Consider the following 22372-nt stretch of genomic DNA (forward strand, 5'->3'; position numbering starts at 1 on the left):
TTTCAGGATCAAATAGAAAAGCAGCAAGGAGCTGTGGGAACTACGGGAAACAGCAGTATTAGCTACTTGAAATTATCAAGGGAGAAGTAAACTGGAAAAAGCTTATTTTTTCTAGGAAATATCTGGTGGGGGAAGTGATGTTCAAGACCACACAGGCCTCATGCTGTTGCCATCCAGCAGAGTGAAGAGAAAAGCATCAGGCTGGCTCATCCCCAAATATGAGCAATGTATGCACAGGCACATTTGTCTCACCATTTTCAGCATTTCGTACAGCCCTAAAGCTGACAGGAAAATTAACCCCCAGCTGACTACTGCAGAATGAGAGATGCTAGGGATAAACAGGGCCCCAGCTGGCAATGGAGCCCCCAATCTCTTCAAAGTTCTTGAAATGCTAAGGGTTACCCAGCCCACAAATGCAATATGTGACAGCTCAGTGCACTTGAATATGTGACTCTTGTTAGGCAAAATGAACCCCGTGAAAGGTCAAGTCATGTTTTGAAGCTGTAAGTTACTTATTATTTTTACCTGGAATAAAATCAGTCTCTATGAAAAGCATATTTACTAAATATCCCAGTCCAAGGATGAAGTCTGTCCTGCAAGGGAGTAGCTACTGCCCTAACAGTCTTAAAACTATAAATACTATACTTCAAAGACATGGAGACAAGACTGGACTATTCTCACCCAAAAGAGAAATAACTTACAAAATAATATGTTTCCAATCAGTTGTGCCAAAATATCAAGACCTCTGGGTAAGTTCAGCATAAAAAATTCATTAGATGGTGGAAAATGAGCAGAAAATAAACCATTGAGTCGGATTTTAAATAACAATGAAACATTACTGCAAAACAGCACAACTTGCAAATGGAGAAGAGATGAGCAATAAGCAACACTGACTACTACATTACGAAGGCTTCAGAGCTCCTCAGAAGAAAAGAATAAAACTGCAAATTTAAATCAAGAGCAGCATTTTGTTTTTGACATTGCTTTTCAAAGCACAATAGTTCTAAAAGTAGCAACTTCAAAGACTAAAGAATGCAGAAAGTGGCCTACTTGAAGTTTAGAGTGCTCTCAAAAATCAGTAGCTTTATCTAATGCCCAGCAGCGTATCACCCATAACTAAGACCATTCCAAGACCATAAAAGAAAGCAGATTTTTATAAAATATGGTTTGGTGGTTGACCACGTCATCTATGGAGGCCCCAGGTTTACATCATTACCTTAAATAAAATATAGGCCTCCAATAAAAATGCCTTTTACAAAACCAATACTGTTATAATAGCACAGGAGGCTAGATAATGCATCCTTCAATCCAATTTGTGGTTCATGTTAAGCTATAGACACCAATAACTAATTCCACATGTGAGACAAACCTCCTGGAGGGAGATTTTAATCAAATATGCGATGGGAAAAGATACATTTCCTTATTTTGGTATAACAAACTCCCTATACTAACAGTACATTGATCTGGTAAAATGTTACTGTATTTTAGCAGTGCAACATTAGTACAAGTTATATCTGGTTTAGTTATTTCTGGACAGCAGTTTGTATACATCAGCCACAGAGCAATAAATACTTTATCATTACCATTGTATTTAAAATGAGCTTTTAATGCATTTGCCCATCTTTTTAACTGCTAATGTTATTTGGATCCACTCACGCTTTAAAAAAAACAACAAAACAACCAAGCAAACAAAAGAAAGCCTAAAAAACCCACAAGATGAAAAAAGAGCAGCACAACAGGGTTTGTATTAGCTTTTTACTATTAATGGGACAGAAGACTGTTGATTAATGCTTCTGCACTCAAGCTGAATATTATAAGTACAAAACAATTAAGCTCTGTATTTGCACATTTTCTGTAATAACAAACTTGATCACAGTTCTCTCCCATATTTAAGCTCCCCCTCCCAGTCGTGTGGTTTAACTTGCACAACTCCAGCTGCTGACAGGTACAATCTCTGATACCTATCACACCTGACAACTCAATCAATCTGCATACCTGCTGTGCAACTTACACTGGAAATTACTCAAGGTCTAGAATCCTGAAAAATGAAACAGAAGTTTAACTTACTTCCACAATGAATGCTTCATCCCAGTAGAACAACTCTCAATTACTCTAATTTCAGACAACTCATTTATGATTGCAATAAATACAATTCCATCAAAATCTTCTGACTCAAAGACAGTGAGTACCCTCTTGTCAGTCAATCAGAATAAAACAGAGCTAACCAAATGAAATGGAGTCCAGACTGACAACTTTTGCAGCCAGAGTGAGAGCATCACAGGCAGACAGGAATACAAGACCTGGCAGCAGAAAAAAAATCAGCAGCCAAATTCTACTGAAATAACCAATACACAGATGACAGAGAAAAGAGCTGGATCGTTTAATAAGTGTCTACAATATAAATTTTTAAGATACCTCAAGAATAGCTTCTAAATAAGGGTTAGCATTAATTTGCTCAGCGAGTGGTCCAGCTTTGCAGCTACCTTGTTTAGAAGCCCTGCCAGTGTACTCAAATTACACTGAGATGTTTTCATGTTCTCAGTGTAACAAATCAGGATGCACATGATAACTGGATTGTGTAGTAGCCATCATTTTTTACCATTGGATATTTGGCCCAAAGACAAGAACACAATGAAAAAAAATAGGCTGGTCACACAATACACCAGATCCTACCATCTGCTGGAGCATTCTTCAAGTTGTTTGTACCAGTTCACACTTTACTGAGCATCGTGAAGATGGTCAGTAGTTTCACTATTCCTTAAACATAAATAATTGTGTCTCAGTTTCCCCAGTGGTATATTCTAGAAAATGTCATAATTTTCAAAGTTGAAAGCCATAGTCTGGCATCATACAATCCCAGGTCCTTAACCAGCCACTCCTCCAAATCTGTCTCTCTCCATCCCTTGTTTCTGTGCCCATGCTGCATCTATCTTGTCACTGCTAGTTAGCACAGCTATTTGTAGGGCAATGACAAGGACTGAATATAACTGAACTGATCCAGCTTTAAAGTACCTCCTAAAAGAAGTATCTGGGATATTTGGGGTGAGGGGTATGGTGCTTAAAGATTGTTTTTTTTACCTGCATTCCTGCATTTCCTCTCAGTTCAGTTTGCAGCACAGCCTAGGAAACAGCTATATCAGCTCAGCTGGACAGGGCTGAGCTAAAGGTTAGGCAGACTGAAAGGGACAGGAAGCCTTTCTATTGCTCCATTACAAAGCATTCAGTTACTAATCACTTAGGTAGTACAGGCTTGAGCTAACCAACTTTTAAATTATTTTCTTTTCTTCCTTGGCTCCATTCTACACTTTTGCCCTCCATCACACTGCAAAAGACTACAACTTTTTCCTTGACTGACTTTTTTGATGTCTTTTTTTTTTCCCTTTCTCCTGAAGTCGCCCTCTCCCAATATTACACTAGGGAAACATGAAGAACAAATTCCAGAACAGGCACGTGGACAATTCTTTCTAATTTTTTCAGGCTGAGCAGCACTCAGCCTGAACATGTGTGCAAGAAACATGCAGCCTAGTAATAACTGAAATATTCATATTTTCATTCAATGTAGTCTCTCCCCATAAAACTGTCTCCAGAAAAAATCAAATCTACATAAAGGCTGTAATCTACAAAATTCAGAATTACTATTTCTAGCATTACAGATGAAAAAATAAATTCTTAAAGACAACAGCTTTCTGTCCCAAGGCAACTCTGATACTGAGTGCAAAAAAACACCAAAAGCCAGGGATCCAAATTTAGGGTTCCACACCTAGGAAGAGAGATCTTGTGTTCAAAAAGTTAGGATGTGGAAGCTTGGATTTCACCTGCATCATTCAGAGTTAGGATGTGGAAGCTTCACCTGCATCATTCAGGCCTCTTCTGGACCAATTTTACTCTGGCCTTGGTAGGGAAAAGGAGGAAAAACGTGAGAACAAGCTTTTCTCAATTAAAAGTCTATCAGAAACATCTGCAAAGATTTTGGATTTGAGCAATGAGTGTTTAACAACAAAAACTTTATAGATGTTCAGAATTTTCTGTCATATGAATGTTTTTATGACTGTTTAATTCCATAAGACAGGGTAACACTTGAGTTATTAACTGAACTCCTTGAAGCACTTGAAGAAGTCTCATCTTTGTGCTTTCCAGTATAAAGCCTGCTGCTGTAGATGTACTTTAAGGAAAAAATAAATGGAACAACTTAATCAGTTTCCTCTTTGTTTCTGCTCAGTGTTAGATGCACAATGTACCATACAGTATTTGGCTACTGACATTCAGAGGTCTTATATATGTCATTATACATGAGTAAAAAATCCCAAATTTGTGTGTGTGTATATATATATATATACACACAAAATTGTTCTTTTCCATTTTTTCAGAAAATAGCACAATAACTAAGTTAACACCTTAGAGCAGTTCAAGAGGAAACTACAAGTGACTAGGTGTTTTACTACTTTCCTTTTATATTACAGCTATGTAGTACAAACACAAATTATCACTGCTTTATCAAAAACTACAATTTCTTTTCAATTCACTTGGAAAAGAAAACAAAATTTTCAAATCAAGGTGTTTGAGATAAGCAAAGCAATGAAACAAAATATATTTTTGTAATCTACATCTCACTGAAAAATTGGACAACGCATGTCCAAAGGGAATGCTGTTGTCCTTTTGTTAAGACAGTACTTTTCTGAAAGATGGTAATTTTACTGAAAAGAAAATTATGTATACTCAGCTTACTCATTTGTACAGCAAATGCTGTAAAGGACTCTTGATTTTAACTGGGATTTCTGGGTATCACTAAAATAGACACAGTTTTTTGAGTGGGAAGCTAGGGGATTTGGTGAGTTTTTTTTTTTGTTCATTTTACTTGTTTGTTCTGGGGAAGAAGTTAAAAAATTGGAAATACCTATTTTATTAAGGCAACAATACTGGGTGAAGAAAAAAATACGTGTCAAAGGCATGCACCAAGTCCTATGCATCTCTGTTAAACTAGAACAATAGGAGTTTTATCTTTGCCTCAGGGAGCAAAGCTGATGATATCAGCTGCCGAACTTGCACGCCTGACCAAACTAAGCTGAGTTTGCAAGATACAAGAGGATAAGAGCACGAATGAATTCTTTGTAAAAGGCAGTCAGATATCCAGTGCTTGACTCAGATATCCAGTGCTTGACAGCAAACAGAATGAGGAAGCTGCTGGAAGTCAGGAAAGTAATTGAAAACACCCATCCTCAGCATCGAGTAACAGCAATGGCTAATAACACATTGTTTAAACAAAATGTAAAAAGATCACGCTAAAGCTCTTGAAATGTTCTTTCAGCATTAAACATCTGAGCTTATTTCTGGGAGTCGACCAAACTACTAAGAATTACTGTGTACTCAAAAAGACATTTAGCATCTGTTTAACAGTGAATGGTGCCTCACAAATAGCTTACTGCAAAGGAGACTCACCTTGTATAAAGCAGAAATGATCTGATGCATTTTCAGTCGATGAAATACAAAGATATCGTACACGGCTGAAATGGCCAGAACAGTCACTCCTTGCTCCTTCCACAGCATGCTGCATCCTGCACACAGCCCGGCTCCCAAGATCCAGCCCCAAGTACTTGGTGAGGAACCTCTGGTAGAGCAGTGCTTCACGTAACACATGAGGGAAAGCAGAAAGAAGAGGCAGGCTCCAATGTCTGCCCTCCCTACAATCCCTGCTACGGCTTCCGTGTGGATGGGATGAGATGCAAACAGCAGGCCCGCTATCAAGGTCCAGTACCCATCGCCAAAGAGAATCCTGGAGAAGTTTGTGAAAAGGCCAGTGACTGCAGCGTGTAAGAGGACATTTACAAGGTGGTAGCCCCATGGGTCCATTCCCCCAACAGCATGGTTAATGCGGAAGGAAAGTGTGCAGAGAGGTCTGTAGGACTTGTGGCTCCCACTGTGAGTAAGCAGCGTCCCCCAAAAGTCATTGTAGAAGATATGGATCCACGGCGTCTCGGGTAAAAGGTCCTGGTTTGTCTTGATAGCTCGACTACAAAAGACAAATAAAAACTTCATTTTAACACTAGAAAATGGCTACAAATGAAAAGGTTGTGAAAATGCAATCACACTGCTACATGAAAAAAATGACATTGCTTTGGTGCTGCTTCAATTCAAGTTTTGAATTTTAACAGGAGGTGTTAAAAGCTATGTATGTATTGACTTCCTTCTAGAGCAAAATTTCCATAAAGATTGGCTTTTAAAACATTAGAAACAGACATTACACTGTTTCTGTTAAATTAAAACACTCTTCAGTGACATTTTTCTGAGTCTAACCCAGGAGTAATCAGTTAAGATTTGATGAGTTGTAATTAAAATGTAAAAGAAATATTAAAATCTTGCAAACATTATTGTTGAAACAATGGATTTTCCAGTATATCAGAAATAAAACCCCAACTGTCCTTTTATACTGAAATTTTAATTTAGATTTTGGAATGGATTTTGCTAACATAGCTAAACAATAAATATAGAAGTTGTTAGGAGTGAGCAATTTTCTGCTTCTGGACAGGGCCTTGCATAATTGTCTTGTGCATATTTTGACTTACAACATTTTCTGGAACACCTTGCTGAAGACAGACAGCAGAATATTTCACATATGAAAATACATTTTCTTTTTAAATTTCTTGTATTTCCAATTTAAGGGAAAAAAAATTTTTACATTGTATTAGCTTATGAACTCAAGTCTGTCAGTTTGATTTAAAAAAAGCGCTGCAGCTTTCAGCATTTATGCTTACAACCACACTGGCAAGAACTCATGCCAGCCATTAGCAGTCTCCAAGTCTAATTCGTTACTGTAAAAATCTGTCTCCCATAGTGTTCGTACAAATCCAAAGATTTGCATTTAAATTTATGCAGTGGAAGAAGGTGTGAGACCTGCTTAGTGCAAAGAGATGACTAGAATTTAATTAGTTACTTGTATTTAAGCAATTATTTAAAGACGCATTGTTGTTACTACCGAGCTTACCATATTTAACATTTATTTTATTACGGTAATTAAGAATCCAGCCAACTCAAGACTCTTCTATTCAAAAAACCAAACAAGAGAGATGATTTTTATCTCGTTCTCTCCTCAAAATCCCTATCTGCCTTACCAATAAATACCCTCCTATAATTATTAATTTTTCAATTCAGACGAGGAAGGGAAAAAAGGTGTGAAACTCAAGCCCACATTTAAAATGCATGACTAATTCATATTCCAATACTCCTGCCACATTCTCCACTTCCTTAGAACCTGTGAGCAAATCCCCCCTTCCTTTTTTTTTTTTTTTTTTTGTGGTATTCATTTCAGGAATGTTGTCTTGTTCTGGGATGAAAAATGCTCAAAACTGATATACTGCACCACAGAACCTCCATGCAAATACTCCAAATACCACACAGCTCAGCATTTCCATTGTCCAGAGGATCCTGCTGTAATGCTTTCAGACAGGCTTCCTCTCAGCATGTCCTTTTGTCTCTGAGCCCATAGAGGTCACAGAGAGGTCAGCTTAAATCCTTTAAAGATATGATGATGCTTTTTAGAATATTTTAAAATTTTCATTTTGATTTCTGCTTATGCAGTGTATCAGGTTGCCTGTATTTGTTTTCCCAACCTCACACACATTTTTCTCATTTTAGGCGAGTCACAAAAGAACACTGGAGAAAAACAAGATTGTTGTTTCCACATTATTTATCTTGTCCTTCTGTGTTGTCCTTTCTTGAAACCTAATTCCTCCGTTTGTGATTTCCATTTGCAGTATAACTCTCAGAACCCCTATCAGAAACCTAGGAATTTGGCAAAAATAAAGCAGGTGTCAGGCAAGACAGAGTCCTTTCTTTGAGAAAAACATAATATATTAGACAACAGGCTCCCAAAGGCTAAGAATGGCTATCAGATGTCAGGATTTAGAGTTGAAACCCTGAACTGCAAAAGTGTTTTTTCTTGGGGAAACAATAAAAAAGTAAGTGGCAACAACATTGCCAGCACAACAACTCTCGCTGTGGCAAAGAGTTCTTCTACAAAGAGCCCTGACAGTTCCCAGGTTGTTCCCAGGAAATGGTAGCTTTTAGTATTTATTTTGCCTTCTCTCTAAGATGATAGTTTTCACGCAGCAGACACTCATATCAAACTCATCCCCACCAAAAGTAAACTGTTTTTATCATAAAGAAACTTAGTGTACATTCCAAAAGCATTAATTCAGTCAAATCTTATTCACAGCTTTAGCAACAAATTTCATGCATCCTTGATCCTTTCCCGTTTAGACCTGTCCATATTAAAAATTAAAACAAAGAAACATACAATGAAAGAAGTCCTGCACACAACAAAAAAATCAAAAGGAAGCCCTGAAGACACAGTATTGATCAAACTGTGTTTGGGTACAGATTTCAGCAAGCAGTTCTAGAATACTCCTAGTTTCTTGTACATGTAAATGCAACAGATTCTAGCACCTGCCCATCTGCATGAAGAATACAGAAGCTGATAATTCCACCTTACTCAGTGTTTAGTCACATCAAATGCTGTATTCTCTATAGATCAGAGTTTTAAATAAAGTTAGAATTTGTTTCTATATGGTTTCCATATGGTTCCAAGGGCATTAATGAGCCTTGACAGCCTGACCCCCTTCCCGAGTTTCCCACACCCTGCCCACATTCCCTGGACCTCATGTCAGGTCTCCAGAGCTTTCCCTGATGCTGCCCAGGGCCCAGGATCCCATGTGAGTCTCCCAAGGCCATCAGCCCCTGCCCCAGGGACACCTCAGCAGGGTCAGTCTCCAGCTCCCCAGGCCCTACCCTGACATGGGTCTGTCTTGCTGAGCTGAACCTGTATCCCAGCCTGTCCTTGTCCCCAGGGAAGTGCCCAATGCCCAGGGCTTGGGCTGCTCTGGCTCCTGGCTGTGGCAAGGCTCTGTTTTGTCTCTAGTTACTGAATCACCAAGCCATTTACCCTGCTTGGTCTCCAGTTCCAGCAGAAATTCTGAAACCAACACCTCCTCACACTCTGGTAGCAGTGCCAGCTTGTCTCCAGTAAAGCCTCCTGTGCTAGCAGCCACCCTCACTCTCTGCAGATAGAAAATTAAATTAAGTGCTGGCTCTGGAAGAGACTCCAGGATAAAGGAAATTACAAATTAGCCTTGCTTCCAGCTTCACTTACAGTTTACCTTGAGGTTATGTCCTACAAATTAGTCCAATTTCGCTAATGGGCATAAGAGAAGCAACTCATCATTCTTCCCCAGAGCTGCAAACTCTGCTTTCGCTAAACGGCAGCAGGTCACCTCAGAAAGTCTTTTCTCAAAATTCCAACACAAGTGGCATTTTACTTCCAAGCAGCCTCTGAACAGGGTTGCACACTCAGGCAGGGAACTTGCTTTCTTCAATTTGCAATGCCTGCCCATTTCACACATCCCAGGAGAATGGGCTATCTTACTCAGTATACAGCCAATGGACATGCTGGGGGCAGGGGGAAGGTCAGAATTAGATTCAGTTATCAGTTCTTCAGAAACAGCAGAAGAAAGAAAAAAAAATGCCAGGACAAAATCATAATTTCTAATCCTTGAAGCAATGCTTCTGCCTCCCGCCATAAATCACATATTTGCCACAAGTCAGTACACACCTTGAGCACGACTCACTGAGCTTTTATTCATCAAACCTAAAAATGCCAGAGATACATTCACACGTGCACATATACATGCATTCACACGCAAAAAAGTTCCAGATGTTTTCAAAATTATATATGTCCTAAACTTCTGTGCTGGTGTTAAACTGATCCAGGTGTTAACACTAGGGTAAAAAAACAGATGTGACATTCTAAAGTGATTTAACAAGTTAAGCCTTATATTCAGCTTCAATATTGCTAATGGTCCCCATATGCTGAAAATTACCATCAGCATTTGAAGTAGACAACATATTTTAAAAGAAAAGGAAAATTCCCAACTGTGCATGCAGGAAGCCATTGACTAGACATCTCTCACATAAAATAGATAGTCAGTGATGGACTGGCAACATTGAACATGGAGGTTCATCATTGTTTTTCCTCAGTCATTTTTAAACAGTATTAATTTAGTGCTTTTTTCTTGAATAGCAATGGGAAAGTACCCTAGGGTATTTTTACAGTAGATATTAATGAGACACCCTAAGGATGCTTTCAAGACTGTATGTTACTTATATAGACAACAAGACTGAAAACACAGCCAAGAGCCTACTTGCTTGAGTACAAACAGCTTCACATCCCCAAAACATTCGGCAGCCAAGTAAATCCTGCAGACTACTTACAGGTTGTGAGGCAGGTGGCGGTCAGAAAGCAGGGAAGTAAAGTTTGTCATACTTTCCTGCAGACTACTATATATACATATATACACACATACATTGCCTGTATTGACAGGATAAAGCAAAAGTCAGAAAATACTACTTAATATGCAGAGATGTCTTAAGAAAGTAATAACCTTAAGTACATGAAAACACATTCATCTAAATGTTTAATTACAGACTCTAGGGAACTATTTGCCATTCTGGTAGAATTCTGGTGACAATTATGTCTGACATGCATCTTTCTCAGTTGTTAAAGTGGAATTTACCTTCAAATCCAGCAGTGGTAAAGTTTTACCCATGCCACCTCACACACACACACAAAAAAAAAAAAAAAAAAAAAAAAAAGCGACCCACCACAAATGACAACAAAATAACACTACCCATTAAAAAAGAATATTCAAAAATAAAACCCCAAACCACAAAACTTTATAGTGTATATATATCAACAAGGGACACCTGCAGGAGAAATCTGTGCATCCTCTGAGTTTCAAGTTGCAGCTTTTGGTTTGTTTTAAGAAAAATTGTTCTTAGGTCAATCTGTAAGGAAAATGTAATAATTCAGGTGTTTTCAGAAAGCAACAACTAGCTAAGTGACATATAGGATCCTGAGGTGCTAGCTGGCTTGGAGCATGGGTCTGTACATACAGATTGATGGAAACACCTAGGATCAAGTAATATTTTAAACAAGTTAAAGGAAAACATAACATCACAAAAGGAAATTAGCTTACTAGAACATTGTATCTAGTTTATTTCTGCCAATAATCATTTTTTAATTGTATAGAAAGAGCTCAACTTAGAGTTCCAACACTGAAGACAACATATAGTTTTAAAATAATTTTGCTACCTTAGGTAATTACTCGTGAAAGCTATTAACTCTATACAGAGTTAGTGCAGGATCCCTGGAAAATATCTTAACATATGATTATATTAATTCTATATTTTGGACTGTAAAAGTAATTCTACAGCCAACTACAGTTTAGTACCAGAACAAACAGGAGCTACAAGTAACAGGTCTGTAAATAGTGTTTTATTTGTAAAACTTTATTGGATGAGACTTTCCTGAATTAGATATAAACAGAGTGGAAAGATGGATGAGCGAGACAACTGTAACTATACCCTTAGATGATTGCAGTCACTGCCAAAAAAAGACACAAAAATACTAAAGAAAACAAAATAGTAAAATCACAAGGAAAGCCAGTAAGAACACAAAGGTTATGGTCTTATACCACAGTATAGACACACAAACTTTTAAAGATTTTTCTGTACTGCACTATGTCTTTCAAAAAAAAATTGATCTTTTAAAATAAGCAATAACTTGTCTCTTGTTTATTTCCACCAATGGCTTTATCTGCTGTGGTTTGACTTTGTCTGCCAGTGACTGGCTATGATCCAGCAGCCCCTCAGCTGCACACTTCTAGACTTCATAATTTTGCAACTAGATGCAGAATGTTATTCAAAAGTGGGAAGTGGTGGCAATGCTTACATATAATACTGAATGCTATTAGGAATTGCTTTAACTACACTGAAGCATGCTGCATCTACTGATTTTCTCATTGACTAAGAGAGCTTTGAAATCTTTATGTAACTAGAAGTTCAAAACATTTTGGGTACAAGAAGGTCGAGATGGCCTTAAAATTTTTGGCCTATAGATATTTTAAAAGCTAACTGTAAAGGTTTTGATCTCCTTCTCCATTGTATAAGACTTTCCATTTCTATGTATATCCTCCTAAGGGGAAAAAATATGGCCTTAATATTAACCCTAAGTGCACCTCACTCCCCTCAGTTTAAGATTTAGCTGACATAACAAACACTAAAAGATGGACTATGTGAAATTTGAAACCCTAATTAATTCCAACTGCCTGGTATTGTATTATTTGATTATTCATGCACAGATTTAAAAAAAAACCACAATGGAGGGAAACTAAAGAAGTAATTAATACCTTCATATGCTGAACAATTGGACACCAGTGTTGGACATCAGTGTCCTCTTCAGAGCAAGCTGATAAAAACATAAGGAGAAGAACAGCTCCTGTCTTTGCCTCTGCCCCCTGAATTTCTTCACCACAGGATGTGCCATAGGTCTGGGAAAAGATACTTTCATTCCTACATCAAAAATGCTTCCTGCTATTCTCACAGCTATTTTATAAGCTAACCACTCCCAACTACACCCTGCAACACAAAATTTCTAATTGTGTTCTTCTGAAACTTCAAGATACTTTGCATTTACCTCATAAATATTCTTTCACATATACATCTGAAGTTGTTCTTTAAAACATTCTTCTGTGCCAAACAACTGCCTAGCAATAATTCACAATTTGTTTATTTTATATATGTATGTAATGTCAGCTTCTGAAGCATGGTTAGAATTCATAGCTGGAACCCCTACTGCCCTTTTCAAATCTATTTTAGATTATAAAAGTGGGCCCAGCAGGCCTTATTGGATTTACTGTTCTGCAGTACAACATGGCACCACATTATTTCTCTTCCCCACTTCCCAATGAAAAAATTAAACATAAATAATTTTTGCCACTCACGACAGTAAAAGGATAGATATTTAAAGGCTTGAGATTTTAGCAATTAGAGTAAAAATGTTGATTTTCTTATCCAAATTAAGAGTATGGATATCAAAGTACTTTTCTGACAAGTCACCTTCTGAATATACATAAAGTCCTTCCAAGACACACACATTTTAAGCCATTATCTGAAAATTGAGACACATATACTGTAGTAGTATAAAAAAGAGTTCATCAGTCATAGAACAGCCCATGACTATTCACTTTTCTGGGTTTTTTTTCAGTATGTGGCATACTGTGGAAAAAATTAAGTTAAGCAATTTAACTTCAGCAAAACTAATTTTTTCTGTATTTAATCTATTTTTGTTAGTGCATTTTCAGGAAGTTTGAGGAGATTGTACAGAATTGTGCCTAAGCCCATGACTCATGCGTGCTCTAAATTTAAAGCCTGAAAAAATTCTTAGGTTCTAATTTTGATTTTTATTTTTAGGTAAGCATTGAAGAGAATAACCAGGAACACGTTCCCATACAAATAAAGAAATAATAAGTTGAGGAAAAACCACTGAACCACAACACAACATAGAGACACTCTCCTTTTCTTATTTTTTGTAGGGAATGAAGGATAAAGAAATGCAACAGGGTTTTAGTGCATAAGTTTCCTTCTTCAAGTCTTTTATTCTAGCAGTAAAACAACCTTTCATTAACAAGGGCTGATCTAAAGTTAGTTTTACTGGTTTAACTGAAAAGTATTATTCAAAATCTGATCAGTGAAAACAATTTGGTGCATGCATATCCACAGAGGTCAATTTAACCTTCACACTGTCTTTAGAACTCATATTGAAGAAATATCCATATTGGTGGAGAGGGGAAAAAACCCAATCACAAAAAAACCCCAGCTATCCCTTGCCATGTTCATGTTATTCACTGTAAGAATCAAGAGATTCAGAGAACAGTCAGACCCACCGTGACTTAAATTATCCACAGAATTGCAAGTCTGGACTGTGCCACACAAACTATCAGACACGTGCTCGTTCAAAATTATCACATCACCAAGAAGTCTCCTCTTCCCTCCCTCCAGTCCCACTATAAGATACATAAATGCATAAAACTAAAGTTCTGACACACATCAATTGTACACCCTATATCACCTTTCCTACCCAAAGGGTATCAGGTTAGCAAATTTGTCAGGCGGGTTGTTTGGGTTTGGGGTTTATTTCAATAATACTGTACAGAATAAGCATTTTCCATTTAGGTATCTGCTTTGGTATCTTGCAAAGATTGATGCTGAAGCTTTAAAAGGCTATTTTGTATGGCAAGAAACTAGAACTTTTGTATATTTTTTCTCGCAGTATTGTCCATTTTTAGTGTAACAGCCCTCACAAGCCACCCAATTATGTACATAAAAGATTGCCCACAAATAAATTAGCACACTATAGAAGGCACTGTTTTTAGACAGCAACCTTTGCTTAGAATCTTTTTTTCCTGAAATCAGTCTGATCTAAGAAACCAGACACCACTTGTCTTTCAAGTCACTACTATCTTCCTAGTGTAGTTTATCAACTTGCCTGATATGCAAGCAATGATGATTGTAGTCATAGTCCCGTTTCAAAGGCAGATATTAAATAATAATGAGGGCAAGGGAATCCTCCCTGAGGATTACCAAAATTTATTCTGTGTCAGCTACAAAGTCCAGCTACACTATCATGAACCATGAGATGTACTGCCATTTCAGTGAAATAGTCTCAAGGAAACATAAAAAGCAAAGCAAGTTTAATTTGATGGTGAAGTCACCATCCTTGGAAGTACTAAATAAATACGTAGACGTGGTGGCACTCTGTGGAAAGGTTTAGTAGGCATGGTGATATTTCACCAAAAGTTGAACTTGATGATCTTGGAGATCTTTTTAAACCTTAATGATTCTATGAATGAACTACATTTTTTCTACTCTTCAGCATCTTTACAGAGGGCACTGTGGGATGCCCTTCAAAAATGTACTTTAGCAGAGCAGATGGCACCCACTCATTTGGAAAGTGTGAATCCTACTGAAAAAGGCTGAAATTACTTTTACTGATTTGTTTCACCTTTGTGCCTCAATAGTTTATAGAGATGCAGGAATTCACAAGAGTAAAACAAGTTTTGTGGCATGCCATAGCAACTGTGAAACACTAGAAATTGAAACCATAGCAATGTTCAAAATCAATTCTATTTTCTCAAAATTGCTTGGTTAGAGCACCCAGATAGCAAGCAACAGTTTGGGAGTGACATCAAGATAACTAATCACAGTTATTTTGGAATAAAAATGTGCTTTACAGTTACCATTATATGCAAGCTTGTATCAAGCATACTCTCGAGGATTTTACTGGATGCAGTCAAAGATTGAGGTAAAAAAGCAGAAAATGACAAATTAGTTGAAATATGTTATCAGAACACACAGGATTTCTGCTATATTAGTTCACATTGGTATTGGAATAACCTGCACTTTATGCCACTGAAACCAGTAGGTTTTACAATCAACTGCAATTGGCATAAGCTTTTACAGCCTTTCTCTACACTTTTTAGACTTACAAGCATAAAAAACAAAACAACCAAACCCCATTCCTTTCTATGTTTTAGAACAGCTATCAAGAGGCAGGCAGTTAGCAAGGAGGATCTCAGACAGCAATTCAGGTAAACTGAAGTCATTACCTGAATCACAAAACTGATCAACTTTTCTTGACAATAAAACTAGAGGTAAGTCAAGCTGAACTACAAAAGCAGGAAGCTTTTAACTAAAACATCCCAGATTTTCAAGTCTCTCTAGCTCTATGCTAGCCAAGCACTTGCACTCCTCTCCACTAGTGATTTCTGTGTTTTACGGTTTGTTTTTTTTTCCTCCAAGCAGCTTTATGTCACCATTCTATATATGCCATTAACAGCCATTCTATAAATGAAGGTCTGAAGATCTTCTGGAAGATCAAAACAATATTTAACTGCTAGGCTTAACTGCCCACTCTAACATTAAAGTACAACCACCCCTGACAGCAGCACAACAGAGGACTGCATTTTTTCCTGGCAGATGAGAGATACCCAAGTGCCACAAAACATTATGGTATTTCATAACACTGGCCTGTAGACAATGACAGCTCTAAGTTCTGCCTAGAGAGACCCACAGAGGAAAGCTGATCACACACAAAGGTTTGTGAAAGCTTTAAAAAAGTAAGTGGTTTGTTTCTTTCAGTAGATTTCATTTACAAAAGAAATGGTCCATGAGACTAAAATTCATGCAGCATTTTATCACAAAAGAAATTGTACGTTATCCTTCAAAATCCCAGCACTGCCAAAGAACAGTAATAATTCTGCTCCTCTTGCCAAAGCAGGAAGAGTGTTTGAGATCACAATAAAAAGAAATTCCAAACATGGGGGGAAAACCACAGGTAGATTAAGAGAAAAACATGCAACTCTGTGCAATGTAGCTGACCCAAATGAATCAAAGGAACAGGCTGCCTTGGAAAGGTCAGCAGGCACTTTCAGGTTTCAAAAAGAAAAATAGCCTAAAACGTCTTGCATTTATTGACAAGGCAAATATATTCTCTTCAAGTATCTTCTATCCCTATGTGAGAAGACAAGAAATGCAGAATTTCACCTTGGAGAGAAGTAGCTTCAAATTCACATGTCTGAGCTTGAAGAGAGATTCTTTTCTGCTAGGGCATGAAGACATATGATATGATATATAATGCTGTATGATATTATATGATATATGATGATATATAAAACACATGCTTTATGTGCCATTTTAGAAAGAGCAATGGTCCATTTGAATCTTTACATAAACTCAGCAAATACTATTTCCTACAAAGATAGGGGAAGATTACCTCTTTAGAGTTCAGGAGCCCTATATACTGTCTTCCCTAGCACTGTAAGCCCCTGAAAGTTTCATGAAGAAAATTATAGCTTGCCAGACCATATAAAACACCAGCATGTATTATTTCTGTATAATAAAATCAACCTAGAATAGTATAAGGAATAAGCAGTTTCTGCTCTATCAGACATGCTTCTCTTTCTGGGGCTCTGCATTGATCTTGCTGCAAAATAATCAGGAATTTGTGATTTATTTCTTACCACAGGAAATTAGCTGTTTGGAATAATACAGTGCTGTGTATGCATCATAAATTTCCCAAGTTCCTCAAATGCTGTGGTACACAGAAAGAAACTGAGAAATTAATTATGACATAGCCAATAAATAATTACAGCTATGCTACCCATTTGTACCATCCACAAAGACAAAGTGGCAGCAAAGGCCTATGAAGGTTTCAGTGTAGGCTGCCACGTTCTTTCAAGGAAATCTGAAGAAATACTGAGACAGTAAGATATTGCTATCCAACTATTTTAGAAAAAATTACCTAGATGATGAACATAATCAGCCATAAACACCTTATTTAAATCAACTTCATTGCCCCTTATAGTTTCTTCTTCATCTTAGTGTTTTAGGACAAAAGCATGCAGAAATTGTTGTGGAACAGAAGTAGCTTCTGGCTCATAAGAGGCACTGGAAGTCCATAGGAAACCCAAAAGTTTCACCATCACTCACTGGAAGATGGAAGTCCCACCCCTGCTGCAATCTAACTTGGAACTGCAGCAGCGCTGAATATGAGCCTTATTTCACTTATTTCAATTGAGACATTCAACTTAAATCCCAACCTTACAGTGAATGCTTAACATCAACTTCTAAGAAAGATAAAACAGTCTTTCTAGAGACACAAGCAGCTGTTAATTTAATATTACAGGGCAACAAAACAGGTGAAAGTTTTTAATTAAACATCCCTTCTCTAGGCTGATATTCTGCAATTCTATGTATAAATCAAGTCAGGTGACTTATTTCGAGTAAGTCTGAAAATAATAAAATTGGTTTCAATGACCTCAGAGATACACATGCTTATTTGTGGTTATGGCCCTAGGCAACCCTGAAATCAGTCATTCCATTAAGTCAGAAGCATGGCACAAAGCCAAGCTCCTGTAAGAGTTAAAGGTCTTGCACATACTTTCTTTGTATGTTTATTTGAATAGAATGGTGACTTTGGGTTTTGGGCCACCCATCACTTATAGACCTCCCATAACATTTAAAGGAGCTAAATCAACTGGATCTTAGCATATATCAGTTATCCTTGGGACACTAGCTCTTTAAACATGATGCAAAATAATTGAAAGTTGAAGCAACAGGGGAAAACATCACAACAGAGTTTATCTGGAGGTATTTTAATGTGTATATTCCTCTGCAGGCAATGTTTTGGGGATAGTTTAATTACAATAGTAGAATAAAGAACCTAAATGCCCTTACACGGTCAAAAGAAATACACAAATACAATAAAACAAGAAATAATGGTGATAATTATCACAAAACAAAGGAAGTATTTCAGGTCACCATACTGTGCTTTTTTGGGGTCTTTTGGGTTAGTTTTTTTGTTGTTTGGATTTTGGGGTTTTTTAATAAATAAAATAAACTCTTTTTTCCCCTTTCTTCTCCTAAATCACAAAAAGAAGCTGCAAGAGCTAACTCATATTATCAGGACCACCATAACAATGTGGGAAAATCAAAAACAAATTAACATTTGAACATTCACAAATAATAGTAGTCTTAGGGACACCCTGCTAACTGAAGAAACATGCAATCATTTTCTCATTCTGGGCTCCAGAGCCCCCAAGGTAATAATTAATTACTTTTTCATTCAAACATTTTGGTAATTTTTAATTAAGGGAGTTTTCATAGGACAAGACAACATCAGAATATCTTATTTTACCCTTTACAGCTGAGGTCTCTCAAATAAGAGAAACTCACAAGGGAAAAAAGCCACGTCAAATGATGAGCAGGAAGAAAGATGCCTCACACCTGTAATCACACATAACAAAAGCTATACTTACTGCTCTGTTTTCTTGATGGTGATACTGCTATCTACCATAAAAAGTACCTCTCAAAGACAAGTGTTGCATTGACCCAAATAAAGAGAATGAAGTTTTAGTACTTCCTAACAGCAGTCATCCTTATCCATTCTAAAACACATGCCCCATGTCTATATTTCAGACTGTAAAGAAAAGTCATCTAACAAAAGAAAGCAGCAGGAAAAATGTAGTAAAATAGGACAAAATTGTGAGGATTTTTTTCTTTGAACAGGCACCATAATAAAGGTTGGCAGGTACCAATTCCAGCAGTACCAGTTCCAGCCAGGTCAACTATTACTTTGAACAGTGTGCAATATATTATACAAGTGTGACATAAACAGCAGTTCCTCAATTACAGTGTCAGATAGTTCAGTGCCTGCATCTGAAGTTTCAATTTGACTTCTGCATGACTTCTCACTAAATGCAAGGAAGGGATTCGGTGCAACTTTCAGTAATAATAAATATCAATTATTAAAACCAAATTATTATTATTATTACAATTATTAGAGTAACTTTTTTTAAGTGCTCCTTTCTTTATGGCCTTAAATAAAGAGAGGGAAGTATTGCCAAGAACAGCAGACACTCTGAGTTCCTGAAACTCCACCTTTCCTGGCATCCAAAAGACCCCCACAAAAAGATAATGGTTGTTCCAAACTGAATTCCACACAGTTCTAACATCAAATGGATTAACTCCGAAAGGAAAGTTGTCAATTAAACACAAGCTAAAGACAATGCACCTAACCAGTTAGCATTTTTGATCTGAAAGACTGCATCTGACTTAATGCTGAAAACCAAAATAGGATAGAAACATACATAAACATTTAGGTTGCACAGATATGTAAATGTTTTAATAGCCAGCTCAGCTTAACTGTTCAAAAGGGAAGAAAACAAAAAAAAAAAAAAAATCAAACCTGCAGTAGGGTATTCACCACATAAGGCAACTTGTTAAGTACTGATTCTTGTAGCATACCTGCAGTGCATTATGTTCTCTTCAAAAATAGCACAAAAAGTAGTTTGCAGATACCTCAGTCTGATATGACACCCCACTGGGCTTCCTTCCCACCAGGTATGTTTTGCCTTTGTGGAATTAAAGCCAGGAACAACAATCCACCTTTCCTCTCAGCATTTATTACATGGCCTCTTACTCTGTGAAGGACACTGATGTCTCTTAGAAATGTTTTTCTAATTTTTCAGAACTTAAATAGATGCTGTGTAATTGCTTTTAAACAGAAGTTTCATGGTGATGTTTTTCAAGCTCTACTGATTAAACTTGTTTAATGCATCTTGAAGAAAATATATTATTCACCTTAATAAGAATTTATGCAAATCACTGCCACCAGCTTTTACAGAAAACCTTTTCAATTAATTATAATTGGGCTTTTTAGTTGTAGGTTTCTGGGTTTTTTGCCACTAGAAAATTATCAGCATGGATTGTTGGAGGCTTTTTCAATTCTAGGAAATAAAACTTCATTGTTGTGATGTAAAAACTCCTATAAAAATCAACCTGTAAGTGCAGAGCCCTTTTTATCTCTGACATTCAGATCAGGTCTAAATATATACCTCCAAGTATCTGTGACTGGAAAGAAGACAAAGCAAATTTGTCTGTGGTGTTGATATACACAAATTACTCCTTGGCTTCAGGAGAGTGATTTTGTAAGAAAAATAAATAAAATTATTCAAATATTGTCATGTCTCCCCATCACTTCTGAAACCCTTACAAATACACAAAGATATCTCTCTAAATATAATATTATAAAAGTATTTTTGGGTACATATTTCAAGGCCATTTCAGTGCCTTAGCACTAATATAAAAAAACCTCTTGCTTAAGTGGATAGCTGTTTTTTGAATGTAGCCAGAAATCCTCCAATAGAGAAGGTGCAACAACTCAGAAACAACACACTAACCAGCAATAACATTTGAACCTTTTTTACAGGTACAGATTTCCAGTGAGGAAGATGCAAACCTTCATATTGTAAAACTGTAGAGTTTATTATGATTAATTAAGAAGCTCCTCATAAAAAAGTGAAATCCTTATCGCATTGCAACTGATTTCCTAAAACCAGGTGCTTGTAGCTCTTCTGAATGGAGAGCTACCGAGCACCACTTTAGTTCTCATTTTATCAGCTCAGGAAAGGGAGGGAAAGTGGAAGATTTGTGTTACAATCTTTCCAGTGGAGCATCTTATTTTTAGAGAACAGCACACATGCAACGAGTCTTGAGAGTGTTCTCATGAGGCTGGAGTAGGGCAAAATCTTGCCACTGCTTCATTCCACCCTCGTTCTTGAGCAGTGAAATAACATCCCTGAACACAGAAATAATCACTCAAACTTCATCCACTCTCTTTATCAAACTCATGATTAATCTGAGAGAAGGAAAGACAATATGGGAAGCAACTGCAAGGCTTTTAGCTAGAACTAGATTTCAGAGAAGCCAGGTTCTGTCTGCTCCTATTTCTCTCTTGAAGTCATTGGCTTTCAGTCCTAAAACACCAGTATTAAAAGCAGTCTAACTCTGTTCTCTGTTCTTTTCATTCTTCAGGTTTTCCCATGCTGGAGAACAGGAGGGACAGAAATTAGGCAAAAAACAAATGACTGCCTTAAGCAATCCATGTCCTACAAACTCACAGCTACTCATCAATGACAATTCCCTCCATTCCCCTTTTTCCAGTCTTCAGGCATGGCATGTTTTCTGCTACAAAATGGAAGTTCTAATCCACACTGATGCCTGCAATCATAGCTCCCATTCATAAAACAGAAGAACTGCACATAGACACATTCCCTCATCTGTCACAATTCTTTAATTCTATGTCATTTAACCAGAAATGAAAGAGTACTTGCTCTTGAAAAAGCCACTGTGAAAATGACTTACTGGTTCTATGTTTATAGCCTTCCAATCCAGATCAACGTGCCCACAAAAAGAAGTTACTTATCGCCAGCTGGTAGCTCTACAAAATCAAGCAGCAAATCAAACTGTTCCCCTTTGAAGCCTACATAGCCTTTGATTTAGGACTCAAAGTTTGGTGGACTAATTACAACTGCAATGACATTTATATAATGCAGTGTTAAACATTACAGATCACAAGAAGACAAGAATAGGAGTACACCTACTGTGCTCAAAACAGTAACACTGAAAATTAATATACAGGACAATCAGTTCGAGTTGAACATAAAAACAAGAGTAAAGCTTTGGAGGAACAAACAGATTCATCAGAAATTTAAAGGCAAAGCAGAATATTAAATAGCCACATAAACAAGGTGAAACTGTTCTATGCTTCTAATTTGCAGGCAGAATTTGGCAGGTGAAACTTCATTAGCAATTCTCTAGGTGATGTATGAACCCGCTCAGCCTCCCATGGCAGTACCTGTTCTGCAGGGCCAGGAGTAGTAAAACTGACATAAGAGGTAGAATCATAAAGACAGAGAGCACCACTTTTCAACACCCTCAATAAAGCTGATGTGGTTTATTTTTAAGCAGCCACTTGGCCCTTTTGAAAGCGTGGTTATGGTCAGATGACAGAAACCACTTTTTCAACTTCAAAATTCACTGCCAAAGGGATATTATGATGCAAAATTACATCTCCTTGTTTTGCCATTAACACTGCCTAAGCTTCCAACTTCTTTCTAAGAGTAAATCTGATCTTGTTTTACAG

At 37.2% G+C, this 22372-nt stretch overlaps 1 protein-coding gene across 1 annotated transcript in view; it reads right to left on the reverse strand.

Moving 5' to 3' along the window:
• The window catches only part of TMTC2 (transmembrane O-mannosyltransferase targeting cadherins 2), a 238870-nt gene that overhangs the window by 132092 nt on the left and 84406 nt on the right, over positions 1-22372 (reverse strand). Inside the window, exon 2 of the mRNA XM_005480653.3 lies at positions 5437-6007. Within this exon, the coding sequence (XP_005480710.2) occupies positions 5437-6007 (571 nt within the window). The remainder of the gene's footprint in view (positions 1-5436; positions 6008-22372) is intronic.

Source organism: Zonotrichia albicollis, chromosome 4 (genome assembly GCF_047830755.1).
Source record: "Zonotrichia albicollis isolate bZonAlb1 chromosome 4, bZonAlb1.hap1, whole genome shotgun sequence".
Classification (NCBI taxonomy): domain Eukaryota; kingdom Metazoa; phylum Chordata; class Aves; order Passeriformes; family Passerellidae; genus Zonotrichia; species Zonotrichia albicollis.